The sequence below is a fragment of the Haliotis cracherodii genome, unplaced genomic scaffold, assembly GCF_022045235.1.
Source record: "Haliotis cracherodii isolate W230 unplaced genomic scaffold, xgHalCrac1.p SCAF_5, whole genome shotgun sequence".
Classification (NCBI taxonomy): domain Eukaryota; kingdom Metazoa; phylum Mollusca; class Gastropoda; order Lepetellida; family Haliotidae; genus Haliotis; species Haliotis cracherodii.
In genome coordinates, this window is record NW_027266308.1 from 2,874,562 (window position 1) to 2,897,265 (window position 22,704).

General features: G+C 41.3%; 1 protein-coding gene across 2 annotated transcripts; it reads right to left on the minus strand.

Annotated features, from left to right (window-relative positions):
- Positions 1 to 849: 849 nt before the first annotated feature.
- On the minus strand, positions 850 to 22,186 carry LOC139443775 (leucine-rich repeat protein SHOC-2-like). Of its 2 annotated transcripts, XM_071224693.1 has the most exons (12): positions 22,088 to 22,186; positions 20,408 to 20,658; positions 17,259 to 17,308; positions 16,289 to 16,444; positions 13,310 to 13,475; positions 12,447 to 12,516; positions 10,058 to 10,169; positions 9,730 to 9,784; positions 9,254 to 9,417; positions 3,576 to 3,697; positions 2,501 to 2,662; positions 850 to 1,125 (listed from the first exon to the last, which is right to left on the minus strand). In XM_071224693.1, exons 2-12 carry the CDS (start codon positions 20,633 to 20,635, stop codon positions 962 to 964), a joined length of 1,449 nt encoding a protein of 482 aa, XP_071080794.1. In that variant the 5' UTR covers positions 20,636 to 20,658; positions 22,088 to 22,186; the 3' UTR covers positions 850 to 961. The 2 variants fall into 2 exon arrangements, with proteins under 2 accessions (XP_071080794.1, XP_071080793.1); XM_071224692.1 differs by lacking the exons at positions 20,408 to 20,658; positions 22,088 to 22,186 and having other exon boundaries at positions 13,310 to 13,469; positions 17,259 to 17,305.
- Positions 22,187 to 22,704: the final 518 nt, after the last annotated feature.

Here is a 22,704-nt window from a genome sequence, read left to right on the forward strand (position 1 = left end):
ATGTCAGCTTGAACAGGAGGAAAGCCAAGGTGATGCAGGTCTTAGACATTTACCACTCTGTTGAAACTCTCAAGCTAGGAAAAGGTGCTGACAAACCTAGAACTACCCGTGAAGATCCGGGATAGAATAGGTCTTCAGCAACCCATGCTTGCCGTAATAGGCAACTATGCTTGAAACATAACAAGGCGAATCTTGGATTAGAACCCATGGTCAAAGGTTTCTGGCACACCTAAGGGAAGTAACTCCGCACAGCGACTTCCTGCACCTCAGACAACTGGGAACACACAACCTACAGTACTTTGCTACAGGAAAGCATGTTCATTAAACTTCTTTTTAAGAAATACCAACGTATTTGTTATACCTTCAACTTTACAAAAGCCTAATGGTGCCACTTTGGTTCATTTTTAAAAAAATCAAAATTTCTTGTTATTTCGATTATTTTCTCGAAATTTCAATTTTTCTCTCGATATTTCAATTATTTTCCCCGAATTAGGAGTATTTTCTCATTACTTAGATTATTTCCTTGTTATTTCAAAAACTCAAAATTCCGAGAAAAAAATGTAAGCAACGAGAAAAAACTCATAATTTCCATAATATAATTGAAACAATGAGAACAAAAATCGAAATTTTGTGTTTTTAAGATGAATTTGAAGTAACGAGAAAATTGAAATTACCAGAACATAATCGAAGTAACGAGAAAAAACTGGCAGCAACCAGAAAATAATCGAGGTAACAAGACAAAAAAATAGAAATTTTGAGGGTTTTTTAAAATAAACTTGAAATTATGAAAAACTTGAAAATAATTGAAATGTAGAAAACATAATCGAAATAACAAGCAAAAACCTCCAAGAAAATAAACAAATAATTGAAATAACCAAAAATTTTGATCTAAAATATATTTATATGTTACCAAAGTGGCTCCCTTAGGCTTTATACAACATGGAATTGTAGCAATTTTTTATCACAAAAGAGGACATTTTTTGGACAGATGGGGAGCACACAGTGTTTCTTTGAGCGGCACCTTGGTGCGGTACTTCCCAATGACTCCCTGGCGTATTGCTGTGTGGTGGTACCGGAATACTGGCTGTTTGCAACGACAGCACTGCTTCCTGGCCTGGAGGAGATCTGCAACAGCAACCAGAAACACAAGGCTCTGTAGCTCACCTACATCTGTATTCCTTGCATCTTCCCGAGGCAAGGGAGTTTACTGACGATGAAAGTCCAGTTCCCACCATTGCTGAACTAGGCTGGAATTATGGAGTTATGTTTTGGCTGGACTAACGGGTCTATGCATAGTCCAATTAGAATCGTGTATGAAATCAACATCTGGTTAAAAGACTGCAGATTTCGGACGATTGCAGGATTTGCAAAGCATGCATACTGCCAACTCAGCGTCAACAGATATTTTCATGTTTTTAATGAAGGTGCTCACATAATTCGATGCACTTTGCGATGTAAGACCAAATATTATCAAAATATAGACTTTGATTATCGATCAGATCGTCTTGAAAGGATGCAGCCATTTTGTTTGAAGCAAGTGCATGTGATGTGAGAAGTGGAATTTGATTGGTCAATAGAAGGGACATAGAAGGAACACAAGTCATTATAGTCACTGGTGGCGCTACGATCGAGCCAAGAAATTTCAGTCTAGTTCGGCAAGGGTGGAAACTGGACTTTTACAGTCAGATAACTCCCTTGCCTCAGGAAGATGTATTACTTGCTGCATAAGGTTCAGTACAAACATGTTGTCACAAGCAGCTACATTTCAAATGTAAGACATTACATTGTAACATTGTTGCAATCTTCTCTTGTCATCCCAAAGTGGCTCCAACAAGAGATATAGCTTGGGTGAGATCAGGCAATATCTATATTGTAAAGTCTGGAAGGTAATTTAAGTTACCGACGTTTACTACAATATCAGAAAAACTATCGGACCTACTCCAGTCAAAGTTGGTATGAGATTATTAAACAGTCATACATAACTGGATATTACATTTAAAGACAATCAGTGCATGAATAAAAAATCTGTCTATTTAGCTATCACTATATTTCATCAACAACCAGACCTGTTCGTCACGGGTTGAACGAGCATTCATTGTAACAGCCATCTGCATAATGCTAACCCTGTGTCACAGGGCCATATGACACAGTTGAACCAATCAACTCAACTCGAAAAGTTGCACGGGAATCACGCATTAATATTGAGTCACATTTTTGGCTAGGGGTCAAAAGTCACATTAATTTGGAGACGCATTAATTTCAAGATTTACAATAATGAAGCCTGGGCCTGGTAAACCAGTGACTGATAGCATGAGTAATCGGCCAGGTCACACAATGTAACAACCCAAATACCAATAGTTTGATGTCATTACAAGGATAGCAGGGAGTCCATTCTGCCCAACATCCCCCAGAAAATACATAAATAATAAAAGACATGAACCCTTATCTTTTCAAAAATTTTGGATCATGACACAAGGACGACCATTGATTGTCAGCTTACCTTGCAAGAAGTCAGGAAGAAGATGGCGGTATCCTATTTTCTTTAATACTATCTGCCGGGCAACTATTTCAATGAGGGGAGGGAATGTTAAGACCTCTGATGGTGTTGTTTCGTTAGATAAAATTACAGCAGTGTCCCTTGTGATCAGAGGGTTTCCTGAAACTAAGACACAGTGAATTCAGAAAAAGTTAACGAAGCAGGGATCTAGTAAAACATGTTAGTTCCGAAGATGCTATCAGTAAGGTCACTTACATTCATTATCACGAACAAAACAATAATATATGACAATACAGTAGAACATGGATATAACGAACTACAAAGGACCGGAGAAATCAGTTCGTTAAATACAATGTTCGTTATATACGTTTTCGCTTGGAAACATCCGCCATCTTGGCTAAACTAACACAATACACATACATGTTTATACACGTTTCCTCCCGCATCTACCGGTGATTCAGTTAAAAAAAACTTCAAAACATTTTAATGCAATAGTCGGAAGAAATTGTATCTGAAATTATTATTTTATCAGAATAATATATTCCAATATCACCGAAATTAATGTAAACATTATTGAATGAAATTTGTTTGTTTTATAGACTAGATTAGTCCAATTACATGGACAGGTCTGATTAACATTATACAAATTTAACAAGGTTGAATCGTCACCAGTGATTGTGTTGATCGCCACAATTGTGTTGATTCGCTTCTGACTGCGTACAGCCAGTTGTCAGTGACACTCGACACTGAGAGATTTCTCAGTTCGCTATACACGTCACTAATTAGTGGTAGGTGGGCTTGCTGATCAGATATCAGTTCGCTATTTCCGTTTGTTCACTGTAGAGAGTTCGTTATGTACGTAAATTTTATATGATAATATATAGGAGATAAATTGGGGATTTTGTAACAGTTCGTTGTATCCGTTTGTTCGCTCTATCCCTGGGCCCCGTTCCACAAAGCGATCTTAGCTTATAGTCAGTGTTAAAGAATGGGAGTTACGATCGACTTAGCGCTAAGACCACTTTGTGGAACAGGGCCCTGGTCGTTATAGCTGTGTTCTACCGTAGATCCTTTTTACCTTCAACCATTTTGATTGCCATGTTTTCCATTGCAGCTGGGAAAGATGAAAGCCCGTTGTCCGTCACATACAACTCCTGCAGCTGCTGCAGCTGTGACAGCTGGTAGGGGAGGTAACTCAATCTGAAATATTCTGCCATTATTAAACCATTATCCACAGCACATGATTATGGAAGCTCATCATTGATTGATTGGTTTGTTCTTTAACGCCGCACTCACCAATATTCCAGCTATATGACGGCGGTCTGTAAATAATCGAGTTTGGACCAGACAATCCAGTGATTGATATCATGAGCAGCGATCAACGCAATTGGGATCGATGACATGCATCAACCAAGTCAGCGAGCCTGACCACCCGATCCCGTTAGTCGCCTCTACGACAAGCATAGTCACCTTTTACGGCAAGCATGGGTTGCTGAAGACCTATTCTACCCCGGAATCCTCACGGGTCTGGAAGCTCATCAACCACATCAACCACAATGCTTTAGAGGATGTGAGATAAAGATAATCGTCAAATTAATGGTGCTAGATTTGATTTCCAGTTATTATTTTCCTTTACAGCTGGGTTCTGATTAATGTCGACAAGCAAATCAAATTATGACATCAGTTTTATAAGCGTGTTCGTTATAAACATATTTTGATGTACAATATCTTCCTACATATTATATGCCTCACAGGGAGTGTGGTTAACAAATGGTCTTCAGGAAACCATGGTGGTCATAAGCGAGTTAATGGATCGGGTGGTGGGAGTACATGGTTGATGGATCTTTGCTCATAATATCAATCACTGAATTGTCTGGTCCAGACTTATTTAAGAGCCACAGTCACATAGCTGGAATATTGTTGAATGCTGGGTTAAACAACAAGCAGACACACCACAAAAATACAACCACACACAGACTCACACACAGATGCACACACACAACCACACACAGATGCACACACACAACCACACACAGATGCACACACACAACCACACACAGATGCACACACACAACCACACACAGATGCACACACACAACCACACACAGATGCACACACACAACCACACACAGATGCACACACACAACCACACACAGATGCACACATACAACCACACACAGATGCACACATACAACCACACACAGATGCACACATACAACCACACATAGATGCACACACACAACCACACACAGATGCACACATACAACCACACACAGATGCACACATACAACCACACATAGATGCATACATACAACCACACACAGATGCACACATACAACCACACACAGATGCATACATACAACCACACACAGATGCACACATACAACCACACACAGATGCACACATACAACCACACACAGATGCACACATACAACCACACATAGATGCACACACACAACCACACACAGACACACAACCACACACAGATGCACACATACAACCACACATAGATGCACACATACAACCACACACAGATGCACACATACAACCACACACAGATGCGCACACACAACCACACACAGATGCACACATACAACCACACACAGATGCGCACACACAACCACACACAGATGCACACATACAACCACACACAGATGCACACATACAACCACACACAGATGCGCACACACAACCACACACAGATGCACACATACAACCACACACAGATGCGCACACACAACCACACACAGATGCACACATACAACCACACATAGATGCGCACACACAACCACACACAGATGCACACACACAACCACACACAGATGCACACATACAACCACACATAGATGCACACATACAACCACACACAGATGCACACATACAACCACACACAGATGCACACATACAACCACACACAGATGCGCACATACAACCACACATAGATGCGCACACACAACCACACACAGATGCACACATACAACCACACATAGATGCACACATACAACCACACACAGATGCACACATACAACCACACACAGATGCACACATACAACCACACATAGATGCACACATACAACCACACACAGATGCACACATACAACCACACACAGATGCACACATACAACCACACACAGATGCGCACACACAACCACACACAGATGCACACATACAACCACACACAGATGCGCACACACAACCACACACAGATGCACACATACAACCACACACAGATGCACACATACAACCACACACAGATGCGCACATACAACCACACATAGATGCGCACACACAACCACACACAGATGCACACATACAACCACACACAGATGCACACATACAACCACACACAGATGCACACATACAACCACACACAGATGCACACACACAACCACACACAGATGCACACATACAACCACACACAGATGCACACATACAACCACACACAGATGCACACATACAACCACACACAGATGCACACATACAACCACACACAGATGCATACATACAACCACACACAGATGCGCACACACAACCACACACAGATGCACACATACAACCACACATAGATGCACACATACAACCACACACAGATGCACACATACAACCACACATAGATGCATACATACAACCACACATAGATGCGCACACACAACCACACACAGATGCACACATACAACCACACATAGATGCACACATACAACCACACACAGATGCACACATACAACCACACACAGATGCATACATACAACCACACATAGATGCGCACACACAACCACACACAGATGCACACATACAACCACACATAGATGCACACATACAACCACACACAGATGCACACATACAACCACACACAGATGCACACATACAACCACACACAGATGCGCACATACAACCACACATAGATGCGCACACACAACCACACACAGATGCACACATACAACCACACATAGATGCACACATACAACCACACACAGATGCACACATACAACCACACACAGATGCACACATACAACCACACACAGATGCACACACACAACCACACACAGATGCACACATACAACCACACACAGATGCACACATACAACCACACATAGATGCACACACACAACCACACACAGACACACAACCACACACAGATGCACACATACAACCACACACAGATGCACACATACAACCACACATAGATGCACACACACAACCACACACAGATGCACACATACAACCACACACAGATGCACACATACAACCACACACAGATGCACACATACAACCACACACAGATGCACACATACAACCACACACAGATGCATACATACAACCACACATAGATGCACACATACAACCACACATAGATGCACACATACAACCACACACAGATGCACACATACAACCACACATAGATGCACACACACAACCACACACAGATGCACACATACAACCACACACAGATGCACACATACAACCACACACAGATGCACACATACAACCACACACAGATGCACACATACAACCACACACAGATGCATACATACAACCACACATAGATGCACACATACAACCACACATAGATGCACACATACAACCACACACAGATGCACACATACAACCACACATAGATGCGCACACACAACCACACACAGATGCACACATACAACCACACACAGATGCACACACACAACCACACACAGATGCACACATACAACCACACACAGATGCACACATACAACCACACACAGATGCACACATACAACCACACACAGATGCGCACATACAACCACACATAGATGCGCACACACAACCACACACAGATGCACACATACAACCACACACAGATGCACACACACAACCACACACAGATGCACACATACAACCACACACAGATGCACACACACAACCACACACAGATGCACACATACAACCACACATAGATGCACACATACAACCACACACAGATGCACACATACAACCACACATAGATGCACACACACAACCACACACAGATGCACACATACAACCACACACAGATGCATACATACAACCACACATAGATGCACACATACAACCACACATAGATGCACACATACAACCACACACAGATGCACACATACAACCACACATAGATGCACACACACAACCACACACAGATGCACACATACAACCACACACAGATGCACACATACAACCACACACAGATGCACACATACAACCACACACAGATGCACACATACAACCACACACAGATGCATACATACAACCACACATAGATGCACACATACAACCACACATAGATGCACACATACAACCACACACAGATGCACACATACAACCACACATAGATGCACACATACAACCACACACAGATGCACACATACAACCACACACAGATGCATACATACAACCACACACAGATGCATACACACAACCACACACAGATGCACACATACAACCACACACAGATGCATACATACAACCACACATAGATGCGCACACACAACCACACACAGATGCACACATACAACCACACACAGATGCACACATACAACCACACACAGATGCACACATACAACCACACACAGATGCACACATACAACCACACACAGATGCACACATACAACCACACACAGATGCACACATACAACCACACACAGATGCATACATACAACCACACATAGATGCACACATACAACCACACATAGATGCACACATACAACCACACACAGATGCACACATACAACCACACATAGATGCGCACACACAACCACACACAGATGCACACACACAACCACACACAGATGCACACATACAACCACACACAGATGCGCACATACAACCACACACAGATGCACACATACAACCACACACAGATGCACACATACAACCACACACAGATGCGCACATACAACCACACATAGATGCGCACACACAACCACACACAGATGCACACATACAACCACACACAGATGCACACACACAACCACACACAGATGCACACATACAACCACACACAGATGCACACACACAACCACACACAGATGCACACATACAACCACACACAGATGCACACATACAACCACACACAGATGCACACATACAACCACACACAGATGCACACATACAACCACACACAGATGCACACATACAACCACACACAGATGCACACACACAACCACACACAGATGCACACACACAACCACACACAGATGCACACATACAACCACACACAGATGCACACATACAACCACACACAGATGCGCACATACAACCACACATAGATGCGCACACACAACCACACACAGATGCACACATACAACCACACACAGATGCACACACACAACCACACACAGATGCACACATACAACCACACATAGATGCACACATACAACCACACACAGATGCACACACACAACCACACACAGATGCACACACACAACCACACACAGATGCACACACACAACCACACACAGATGCGCACAGGCACACAAACACAACCACATGCAGACACACAACCACACTCAAACACAACCACACACAGATGCACACACACAACCACACACAGACTCACACAGATGCGCACAGGCACACAAACACAACCACATGCAGACACACACAAACACACAAACACAACTACACACAGATGCGCACACACAACCACGGAGACAACCACACAACCACACACACAACACACCGATGCACACACAGACACACACACACACATTGTTACACACACACACTGGTGTGCCTGAGGGGCCTGTGTACCTGTTGTGGCACAGCTTGAGTGTGCGCAGCGACATGCACCTCCCTAGGGTGGGCGGCAGGCACGACAAATCACAGTCCTCTACGTCCAGCTGTTGGAGACAAATCAGCTTACCAATACTGCTCGGTAGACCAGTCGCCATCTTGTTATGGTGGACAGACAGCACCTGTAATTATGAAATGGGATACACATTTGTCTCACTCTTGATGAAATGACATTCAGAGATGCATCAGAAGTATTCTGGTCAGTAACGTAAATACAAACGGTACACCTCAGTATCCATAGTAGTGCTCGGTGACACATTAAAGGAAAATATATATGTGTCTTTCCCTGATTCTTGTCTAAAAGAAGACACCTAAACCATACTGACGCTCTTGGCGATTTAAACAGATATCACTGCTAACAATGTGTGATTGTGGCTGTACAGTAAGTCTGTTTAGAACAAGACTCATCTCTAGCTGTTTCTCTGATTTCTTACCTTTAGATTAAAAAGTTTTCCTATTGCACTTGGTAAAGATGTGAGACAGTTGTATCTGTAACACGATGGATCATTATAACATGACAGAAAAATAAAAACGAATTACACCAAAAACATACATAAGAATAAACACCTCCTTTTTGGGGGGATAAAAATGTTATCCTTTTGCTTCAAGTAAAGTCTCTATTGTAGCAAGAAGTCAAACTGTCAAAATATCAGTGTGAATTACATTTTGAGAAAAAAGGGTATCTGACATGATTATTCCCCATTATTTGTATTCTTCTCGTTACAGGTGAGACAGGTGTGAGAGGTGTGGCAGGTGTCTCACCCTGCGTAGAGCTCCTCCAGGAGCAAAAGATGACTGATGCCGGGGGATAAACTTGTCAGCTGGTTGTGCTCCACGTTCAGGTGTTTGAGACTAGGCAGGTGTAGCAGAGCATCTGACAACATACAGGTAACATGTAGCAGAGCATCTGACAACATACAGGTAACATGTAGCAGAGCATCTGACAACATACAGGTAACATGTAGCAGAGCATCTGACAACATACAGGTAACACATGTTGCAGAGCATCTGACAACATACAGGTAACATGTAGCAGAGCATCTGACAACATACAGGTAACACATGTTGCAGAGCATCTGATAACATACAGGTAACACATGTTGCAGAGCATCTGATAACATACAGGTAACATGTAGCAGAGCAACTGACAACATACAGGTAACATGTAGCAGAGCATCTGACAACATACAGGTAACATGTAGCAGAGCAACTGACAACATACAGGTAACATGTAGCAGAGCATCTGATAACATACAGGTAACATGTAGCAGAGCATCTGACAACATACAGGTAACACATGTTGCAGAGCATCTGATAACATACAGGTAACATGTAGCAGAGCATCTGACAACATACAGGTAACACAGTAGCAGAGCATCTGACAACATACAGGTAACATGTAGCAGAGCAACTGACAACATACAGGTAACATGTAGCAGAGCATCTGACAACATACAGGTAACACATGCAGCAGAACATCTGACAACATACAGGTAACATGTAGCAGAACATCTGACAACATACAGGTAACATGTAGCAGAACATCTGACAACATACAGGTAACACAGTAGCAGAGCATCTGACAACATACAGGTAACATGTAGCAGAGCATCTGATAACATACAGGTAACATGCAGCAGAACATCTGACAACATACAGGTAACACATGCAGCAGAACATCTGACAACATACAGGTAACATGTAGCAGAGAAACTGACAACATACAGGTAACATGTAGCAGAGCAACTGACAACATACAGGTAACATGTAGCAGAACATCTGACAACATACAGGTAACATGTAGCAGAACATCTGACAACATACAGGTAACACAGTAGCAGAGCATCTGACAACATACAGGTAACATGCAGCAGAACATCTGACAACATACAGGTAACACATGCAGCAGAACATCTGACAACATACAGGTAACATGTAGCAGAGAAACTGACAACATACAGGTAACATGCAGCAGAACATCTGACAACATACAGGTAACACATGCAGCAGAACATCTGACAACATACAGGTAACATGTAGCAGAACATCTGACAACATACAGGTAACATGTAGCAGAACATCTGACAACATACAGGTAACATGTAGCAGAACATCTGACAACATACAGGTCACACATGTAGCAGAACATCTGACAACATACAGGTAACATGTAGCAGAGAAACTGACAACATACAGGTAACATGTAGCAGAGCATCTGACAACATACAGGTAACATGTAGCAGAGTATCTGACAAAATACAGGTAACACATGTAGCAGAGAATCTGACAACATACAGGTAACACATGTAGCAGAGCATCTGACAACATACAGGTAACATGTAGCAGAGAAACTGACAACATACAGGTAACACATTTACCAGAGCAACTAACAAATCAATATCAAATCAAAGAAGTAAAACATATAGTTTTAACAAGTTTTATGAGCAGATAATAAAACAGATCTTTAAACATCAAGTGACAAGAATAATGTGGTGATCCGTGACGTGACTTCCCCTGGTCATGTGGGAGCTGCGTGATAGGCTTCGCCTCTCAGCTTGTTGAAACAACTTCTTCAAGCAAGATCTTCACACAGCTCTTTTCTCAGATAAACAAGCAGTAATATGCATTAAGGAGTAATGCAGGGTAAGTAAAAAATATGGACTATCTGCAGTTATAGCTAAAATGGATAGAATTATCATTAAACCGCCCGCATGTTATCAGAAATGAGCGGGCCACTGTAACTTGATAATGCCCTCATATTACTTGACGACGGGCCATTATCACGCCTGTTGTTAGGTGACGTCAAAGGATAGGATCGGTGACGTCACGTTCAATAGTGACGTCATCTAATTAGTTCTATGACGTTTCCATATAGTAAAAGTGGGTAAGTGACATTTATGTTGATTGCAGTAAATGTATCAAACACAACATTGTTGTTTCTTTTTATTTGATAAAAAATTCCATCCATTTTAGCTATAATAACAGTAACGCTATTTTTCTGGGCATTATCATTTGCAGAAGCCCTCGGTCTTTTCAACTGCCCTCCTTCGTCGGGCAGTTAATGGAAGACCTCGGGCTTCTGCAAATGATAATGCCCTGAAAAATAGCATTACCCTTATAATAACAGTGGGCGAGATGACCCAGATTATACCTGGAATGTCGGCCAGCTGGTTGTGTCGCAGGTTGAGCTCCGTCAGCTGATGTAGACTCCCTAATGTGGACTGTAACAAAATCAGCATCATCAACAATTGTTATATAGCCGTGTAATGTTCTATGTTGTGAGGGCACTATGTGGAACTCTCCAGAAGCTGGTTAGACTATATAACTATACAGATCTTTCATGCATTTCATCACATCAGAACCAGCTTTCATGTGAGGATCGCTCATCATCCCTGATATCCTGCCTAGCCTATATCGGAAGCTTGACCACTGGTGCCGCTGGGTGAATACATATTATTATCACTGACTTTTGCTATGATCACTGTATTTTTGTATTTGATACTGACCACTTCCATCATATTATATACTCACAGTGAATATTGTACTACCACTCTATTGTTTACTGCCATTGAAAGTGCTGTGCCGAAATTTGTATTGATTTGTAAACATAGTGTCATTTTGTAATACATTTGTAGATTGTATACCACTTGTTGGTTGTTAGTTAGTTTCACACTAAGTGCTTTTACGAACAGATTTCTGGGTTAACATATTGTTTTAATTTGTGCTAGCCCACTGAGATTCCAGACTGGAGTTTAATGGATACCCCACTCAGACACAGTATCCTGACTCTGGGTCGACCAGTCCTTGTTTTGTCCCCTCAATGCCGAGCGCCAGGCAGGGTAACAACAAGTAGCATCTTGTAAAGTCTTGTGATATGACACGCCCAGGGATCGAACCACCATGTTTTCGCTCTCAAGGCAGACACTCTACCTACTAGACCACGGAGTAATTATTATAAGCACATGAGACAACATAAGACAATAAGTAAAATAGAAGAAGGAATTCATCACAAACTGGAATGTGAGTGAGCTGATTGCCGTTGAGCTGTAGTTCTCGGAGACCCTGTAGACAACCGATATCTGGAGGAAGCTGCGTCAGACTGTTACAGGACAGGTTGAGATAGGTGAGCTGGGCGCCTACAAACCCAAGTCGCTCGGGGACGCTGCTCATACAACTGTTGCTGGAACAAAACATGGTACGACATAACCACATGCCAGGCAATGATGTAATCATGACTGAAGAGTTACCTCCCCTACCTCACACTCAAATCTGTTTAAATCACCTAAACCACCTAGCAGTATCCTTTGCCTAATAACTGTGTCTCCTATACTTTCTCAAGATGACCAAAAAACAGAAAAAAATCCCCAAAAACTGGCCTTTTTAATTTTCTCAAAAGTTAAGGGAGGTAATTATTGACACAACTGAAATTATCCCCCCTTTGACCATCAGGGTCAAGCACCTCACAGCGATAGATTGTTCACTGAGGTCTCTATACTTTTGCTGCCACGTACCAGTCAAAACTCCCCACTGTGGTCGGTGGCCACAACCATTCTTGGAGTTGAACTCGCAACTGAATGACCGTTATGTTTACAAAGAAGTGACGGCTGTCGTGACGCCAAATACTCTTAAATTTCTATTCCATTACAACTATCATGTAATTGGTTTAGTAAGAATGTAACGGGGAAGTTAAGTGATTTTCCGTTCATCTGCAATCTCAAACCAATCTCATTATACAAACGAAAAAGGTAAATTCATCTGGAAAATATGTCCAGTCATAAACCTTTTCAAAATGAACTATGCTGGCATTTCCAAAGAAATAAATATAAGTATAAACGTTACTATATTTGGGGTAAGAGGACAAATTTCAAGATTCTTGTAATGGCCGCGCCCACACTGGTGGCAGCGATGTTACAGCGAGTGTAACGAAGGTGTCACACGATGGGAAGGAGCTTGCATCAGGGTGAGAGATAGGTTCAGAAACATTCTACAAGCAAAGATATTCCTGTGGCAACCACACACGCATTAATGTGCAGGTGAGATCAATAAGAACCTTGTAGGTTCAACCACACACAATTCAACGTTTTTATCGCCATTTCTAATCCTTAAAATGCCTGAATGGGTGAATATTGTTTCACACACAGTGAGCAATACTCCAGCTGTATGATGGACCCCAGGAAAACAGCCAACTCTGCAACAATCTATGCACACACCACCCACTGCAAACACCCAGTCCTTGGTTTCGTCAATTCCTATGAGAAACATGGTGACCTCTTACCTAGAATCTCCACACGGGAGGAAGATAGGGCTGGGATGGGTAACTCGGATACTCAGGTCGGGTGGGTCCTGAGTAGGACCCAGGTACCCACAGGACTACCCGGAACTGTGGTTAGTCATGTGATATATTGTTTTATGACAAAAACTCGCTATAGCTCAGTAATTACACTACAAATCGCTAATGTTCGCATTTCTTTCTGGCGATGCACACATTCCTTTTGACTTGTATAGGTTTGAGTAAAGTAAAGCTTCCGTCAACTTCAGTGTATTCATGATCTGATCGGTTGATACATGTATCTCAATAGTTTTTGCCAGGGATGTGGTAAAACTATTCTCAATCAGACTTTTTGTTCCCAACTCTTAAGACCTACAGTGGGTACCTGGATAGGGTCGGGTATTAGGGGGTAGGGTACCTGGGTAGTAAATAGGGACTTGTCCCAGCCCGGAAGGAAGAGAAACTTTTGTTATGTACTGCTGAAGCATTGATCAGCTAGTGTTTGACCATCTGTTCCCCATATTAATTCTGACAAGCATTTGATAAGTAATGCTGCATACTATTGTATGGATCATACAGACTTTCACTCACAAAATTTATGGCATTTTAAGATCTTTTCAATGCTATTGTGACATTCTAAAATGGAAATGACTGCATGACTTCAAGAGATTCAGTGTAAGAATGTGTCATGTAAGTGTTAGATGTCTGTCCCGTATAGTCAGACATCTCAATGCTACCAATGATTAGTCAATGTATGTTTTTCTATGTGTCTGTCAGTCATATCAGTTTCAGTAACCATGGTAAATTAACTGTAATACTAGTGAGTGAGTGAGTTGGGTTTAACGCCGCTTTTAACAGCATTGCTGTTATACCACAGCGTGTCAGCTTGATGTGGGAGGAAAGCCCGAAGTGATGCAGCTCTCAGACGTTTACCACTTCGGTGAAACCCACGAGCATGGGTATGGTGCTGACAAACCTAGAAACATAATCAGGGCGAACAGGGATTTGAACCCACAATCATAGGTTTCTGGCTTGCCCAAAGGACGCAACTCTGCACAGGGAATTGTGGCGCCTTAGACGACTGGGCCACCCGTGCCCCCAACTGTAATACTAGACATGCTCGACAGAATGTGAAAGCTTTCAAAACATTTTAAAGTTTCCAAAATAATGACACATTTCAAATAATTCTATGCCTTCAAGGCTAATTCCAAGACTTTTTGTCTTCATTCCAGGCCTTTTCAAGTCCTGTGTGAACCTTGTACAAAATTTATTGACAATTCTAAGATACTTTGCTAAAATTTCAAAGGCGCCGACTGTACGCTATCCTGCAATAAAGTACCTTTTTTTAGTTATGTCATAATGGGCTGACATCATGACGCTGTTGAAATTACCTGCCCCGTGACCTAACATATCCTTGGTAACATCGTTCATTCATTACTGTCATTACAAGATGGCGCATCCAAATCTCACCGATAGTTCCTTTAAACTTGTCAGATATTTGAATATTATTACCTGGGAAGAAATATGACAAGATGATGTCAACCATCTCTTCAGCTACAGCCTTATCCCAAACATATTCAAACAACAGTGTTTGTGACACAGCAGTCTGAATATTGTCCGAGGCGGGCGTTCTTTCCTTACGAATTATGTATGTCTCTCAGGAAAAAGGAATGAGACATCCTTGAAAAGTTTGACTATATTGACAATTAAATGTACAATTATACCTGAGATCGATTCCTTTGGGGCCAGTGATCCGGAGTCCCATGACGACGGAGTCTGACACAACCAGGGACTGATGGACGCGACACTGCCGTCGCCCCAGGCAACATCCCGAACACATCCCATAGCGACACTTCTGGTTCGACATCAGACGACCACATCTGACACAACCAAAACAATTGAGTGTGTGAGTGAGCTGGTTATTTCTTTTGAACAGTATGACGCTTAATAAATGATGCGTCTCCTTAACTTGCAATTAAAAACAGGTTTTCGTAAGGCTTAAAAAAATATATATGAATTGGTTTGTTAGAGATACAAAGTCTTTGGTCTTCGTATCAATTCCTATGAAATTTCTTTTCAGTTATGATTTTGGCCATGACATTAATGATTTTTTAAACTAAGTCACCCATTGTAAATTTGCAAACGGAAACACAAGCACACAAACTCCTATTGCTGCCATGACCATAACACAAGGTGCGCAGTAAAGCAGTGCGCATGTAAATGGGATGTAACTGCACTCTATCTTTGATGATAGTTTTTTAAAGTATTGGAGCATTTCACTGCCAGGGTTGTGTGTTCGAGACGCGGAAAGTTTAAGGATTTTTTTTTTGAAAATGGAAATAAAAACAAAACATGTGACTTTTTTTTTAGACTAAAACCCTCATGTATCTGTATGGTGGTGACACTGACAGATCCAAACTCCAAATCAGGGATATTGGAGGGTATTAGAATCGACAATGAAAGAATGTCGTGGTGCTACAAGCAACAGATGATCTGTCATGAAATGGAGCTTCATTGACCTGTTTGATATATATACACTGTACATTTAATTTTTTAACACTATGACCCTTGGCTGTTTATCTTGGACTTAAATTGGCGATAGACTGAATTAAAATAGGTTGCAAAAGGACTCTCAATACACACGTTTCACAGTGAGCCCAGCAGACATCATTAAGATCTTAGTTTAAGTCTTACCTGATACACAGAACATCCAGACTAGTACTCATTAGTGATCGCTGCGTCATCTGAAACAGGATGTAAGATGTTAACAACCATGAAATACTCATATCCCCCGCCAGTAACCCCATTTTCAGTCAAATCAAAGTTGTTGCCATGGAAACTCAAAATAATTTTTTTTAAAATCCCAAACTCTCAAAAGGCACCATTTCAACCACTAGACCTATCTATGTGCCAAGTTTGGTTAAGATATCGCTCATAGTTTTTGAGTTCTGGTCTGAAAACAAAACATGACGGACAGCACCCATTCCTATATTCCTCTTCCACTTTGACATGTTCAAGGCAGGGGATAACATCCTTGAACCAAAGAAGACACGGGATGTTCATTCAATAACTAGAACCTAAACAACAAACCACAGTCCATTAAGTCGCCTCCTACAAGGAACGGTTGAAGGGATCAATCCTTACCATACAGAGCTGACAAAATGATTTTCCGCAATTCTGGATGTGACCATGGTAACTATATGCACCACTCGTCTTTCATGTCAGTACCAAACCGGGACAGAATAACTTCCTGTCTTGTTTCATTGACCAGTATACAGACAACTTTTTTACATTGATTGAAAATGTTTTTTTAATATCTTGTAGGGCGTCAAAGAAACATTGAAGAGATTAAAGGGATGGCATGTCGACTGTTCTCAAACTTTGTTTGTAAACAATAGCCGATAACCCCCGAGCTTACTTGGTTCTACTGACTAATTCTGCGAGATAATTTCTTGGCTCCACCGGTGTAGGCTTATCACATGACAGGACTTTTCTCTTGTTTGTAAACAAACACACTTATTCTAAAACAAAAACGGTCCTGACGCAAGCCTTTCGGCTTTACATATTGTGTTTCATCATTATATAGAACTACTACAACTGTAAAGGGGGTGGTCGGGTAGCCTAGTGGTTAAAGCGTTTGCTCGTCACGCCGAAGATCCGGTTTCGATTCCCGACATGGGTACAATGTCTGAAGCCCATTTCTGGTGTCCCCCGCCATGATATTGCTGGAATATTGCTAAAAGCGGCGTAAAACCAAACTCACTCACTCACAACTGTAACAGTGAGGTGCATGACAATATAACTTTACACATCAAAGTGACCGTACAGCTAGTTCTCCATAGGGCTTTGATGACAGCTAACATAAATATGCAGACTTGTCTAACATGAAACAGAAGAAAAACACTTGAATGGACTGTGTGTAAGATTTGAAGACGTGACAGAGGAACATGGCTGGCTGCAAGGAACCCTGGGTAGGAGAGTGATGGCAACATATGACCAAGGCATATTTATAGTGTAATCTAGGCTTTGATAAACACTGGCTTCTAATCTAATCAAGCCGCAATTAGCTCATCCATGAGAAAAACACAATCTTTTTCTTCAGTATGCCTCTAATAAAGTACAAGACTTCCGCCAGTACACTCATGGCGTTTTCGGCTTCTCTGTGTGGAGCTCTATTGTTTGGGTTTGAGATTTGAATAGGGCATGTGACATCACACATGGAAATTTTTTCATGCTTGTTTAAAAACACACAGAAATGTCGACATACCGTCCTTGAATTGGGCGGGGGGGATTGGGTGTTTGTTACTGTAGTTGCTTGATGTAAACACAATGATCAGTCAGATGTGTATTCAAGACAAACAAAATACATGGGTGCTTAGAAACTGTCATAAAACACACAAGTTAAATTTGTTTTCAGAGATTGAGAAAGAGTGATCAAACTTATTACAAACATCTATGAAAGGCAGTTATATACCCTTCTTTGCTGCTCTTGTCTGTAAAATGATCTGTAATATACACAAATATGGACTGCTATGTAAATTGTCAGTCTTTTGTACGGGGTACTTATAAAGATTACTTACAGATTGATCTGGAAGTTGGTCAGTGACACATACTGAAGCAGAGCACTTGAAGGGAAACAACACTCCAAGTTTGAAAGTATTGAAATATGAATCGACTTTTTCTTTGCGGATTCAAAATCTGGTTGATATGGACTATAATTTCGACTGTTTGCCGCTATTCTTGATGTGCTGCGTCAGAGGATCGAAAAACGAGAAGCCATTTATCACAACAAAGTATACAATAAAGAGCTGCAGCCAAACTGACGTGTGTTTTGTTGTTGATAAATGCATACATGACCTTAATGGGTGAAACTATCGGTCAATATCATAGTACAGTAACAAAAATACATACCGTATTCGACTTAATAAGCGCCCCGCTTTAAAAAGCGCCAACGGCGATATTTGCTAAGATATTGGCTAGTGAACAATCCTAATTAGCACCCCTTCCAATTGATCAATGTGCAAAAGACTTATTTATTCTCGTATAATACATGTGTTATATGCATCCTTAATCATGGGAAATTAAATTCTGGGAAAATATATCTGTCGTACATAAATATTTCAGGCTGTCAGCATAAACCACGAAATTTATGATCTTCGAACAACTGTGTTTTTCACTAAAATAATATTCTAATAAGAGGCCCCTATTTCTAATTTTGAGAGTGCCCTGGGTGCTTATTATGTAGAAAATACGGTAGTATCCCTTCAGAGAATTCAGCTAAATAAAACGAAATTGGTAAATAATTAAGTGAAATTTGAAATAAATTATCAAAAGGGAGGGGGTTTGACATGTTCTTTCCAGATACAGAATTATAGTGATCACTATGCTTGACTATGAAACATCACACATATATTGTAGGGCTGTGATGGATAACTCGGGTACCCGGGTCGGGTGGGTACAGAGAAGTACCCGAGTAGGACCTGGGTACCCACAGGACTACCCAAGTAGAAGCTGGGTACCCACAGGACTACCCGGACCTGTGGTTAGTCATGTGATATATTGTTTAAAGGCCATACTTATCTTGAACTCCATATTTACACTACAAGTCACCGCTGTTCGCATTTCTTTCTCATTATGCATCCATTCTGTCTGACTGTCATAATTTAAATAAAGATATAACTTCAGTCAACTTCAGTGTATGCATGACCAGATTGTTTTATATGTGTATCTAAATATATTTTGGGGTGGGGTTATAGGGGGTTGGGTGCCTGAGTTATAAATTTGGTCTTGTCCCAGCCCTGATATGTTGGTCTCCTATATTAAGGGCCGGATGATCTCGATACCTGGGTTAAGCCGTGCAGGGGAGCTAACTCTGTGGGTGTGGTGGCAGACTTGGGGTCGCCGTGTCCAGGGGGGTCATGGATGAGTGTGACGACATGGATGATGGCCCACAGGATTGAACAGCACAGGGAACCTGTGATTGCCATGGCGATGGTGGTTGTTTGGACGTCATTGCTGAAGAAGATAAGGTCATAGGCGAACCTGGCCAGATATTGTCCCCAGCCCGACATTTCTGCCTTCGCCTACTCGGGATCTGAAACAAAACAACAGAATCAGTTTTGTGATCCAATCACATTGTTAAAATTTCCCCAATAGTCATATCTGATAGTTTCACAACTGTTGTCATACATGTGTTGCAAGGCGGGAAATCATCTCACCGATGCCATCCTTACCGTGTCAGCTTGCTGACGGGGTTAACCTATTTGGTCATGTGGACAAGGCGTCCAACCTCGGATCAGAAGGTTAATGGCTTGAATCCCATCACGGGACTTGGAAAGGTTAACATTTGTAGGATTAACATCATGAAAACATCAAATGTTATTAAGTTTGATGGACCAGGGTCCTGTTCCACAAAGCGATTGTAGTGCTTCGCCATTTTATGGCCGCTACATTGGCGCCCAACCTGGGGCTGAGCAATTTCATATTAAATGTGAGCTAAATAAGTCTCAGTACCCTACTACGTGGCCCGGGACGTGCCTTCTGTTGACGAGGGAGTATGTAGCAGGGCGTGGAGTCATCCCACAGATGACATTCTTTCCTTGTCAGCTTGCTGACAGGGTTAACCTCTTTGACAATGTGGACAAGATGTCTGACCTCGGATCAGTAAGTTAATGGTTTGAATCCCATCACGGGACTCGGAAATGTTAACATTTGTAATAATCGCAGGATTAACATAATAAAAACATCAAATGTTATTACCGTACTCGATGTAATAAGTGCCCAGGGTGCTCTCAAAATTAGAAATAGGGGGCTCTTACTAGAATGTTAATTTGGTGAAAAAAAACAGAGTTGAAAGATGAATTTCGTGGTTTATGCTGACAGCCTTGAAATGTTTATGTACGACAGATATATTTTTCCAGAATTAAATGCCCATAATTAAGGGTGCATATAACACACGAGTGCATATTATACGCGAATAAATATGTCTTGTGTACATTGATCAATCAGAAGGGGTGCTAATTGGGATTGTTCACTAGCCAATATCTTAACAAATGTCGCAGTAGGTGCTTATTAGAGCGGGGCGCTTATTATGTCCAATACGGTAAGTTTGATGGACCAGGGCGCTGTTCCACAAAGCGATCGTAGTGCTACGACAGTCGTAAGTCTATGTTAAAGGAAAGGAGTTACGACCGTCTTAGAGCTACGACCGCTTTGTGGAACGGGGCCCAAATATCAGGATATACACAATGATGTAAGTTTTTCACAATTCTCTTTGTCTATTTCTTAGATTTATTGTGATGATCAACATGATCATGATAATCAAACAAGACCAAAGCGTATTTCTAAACCCGATAAAACATGTTGATTAAGCTAGTTTTATGCCGCTTTTTACGCAATATTTCAGCAATATCATGGCAGGGGAAATAGGCTTCACACATTGTAGCCATGTAGGGTTAATCATGTTGACCATGTTGACTACAATGGATTTGTGTTATTTCAAATTTTCACCAAGTCTTTCTCACCTGAGAGTGAAGTATATGTCCGCCTACCAATACGAAGGATCACAACATCCATTTCAAGCTCTTCTTAAGACACAGTAGCTGCCTTGCACATTGTCCATGTAGTCCGTACCTGAAATATACATGCTATAAATGTTATAATTAATTTAACTGTTAAATCAACATAAGTACACCTTAAAAACTGTTCCAAAACTGTTGCTTGGGTCCGGGGCGTATTTATGACAAAATGCAACAGATAACTACGATCACTGATGATTTAATATCTTGAAGATCTGCCAAGGAATTTGCGTTGCAATTTTATAAATATTTTTTATTGCAATACATTTACTATGTTTACTTCAATTTACTGTCATGTCAATTTACTTTTCAGTTGATATATCGATTCTATAATTCCTAATCTATGACACTTCTAATCTAAATACCAACTGCCCATTCCATACCAAATGGTGAGACCATTTATTCTCCTATAGTGTTAGTTTTGAATTATAATTTTCCAGCCTTATTATCTAATGTTATTCTTTGACATGTGGGCCGTTGTTTAACATTTTAGAAAAACAAATACGCTATTTTTTATGAGTGTTTATGAGTGCTGTTATTGAAAGGGCGTCCATCTTCACCAC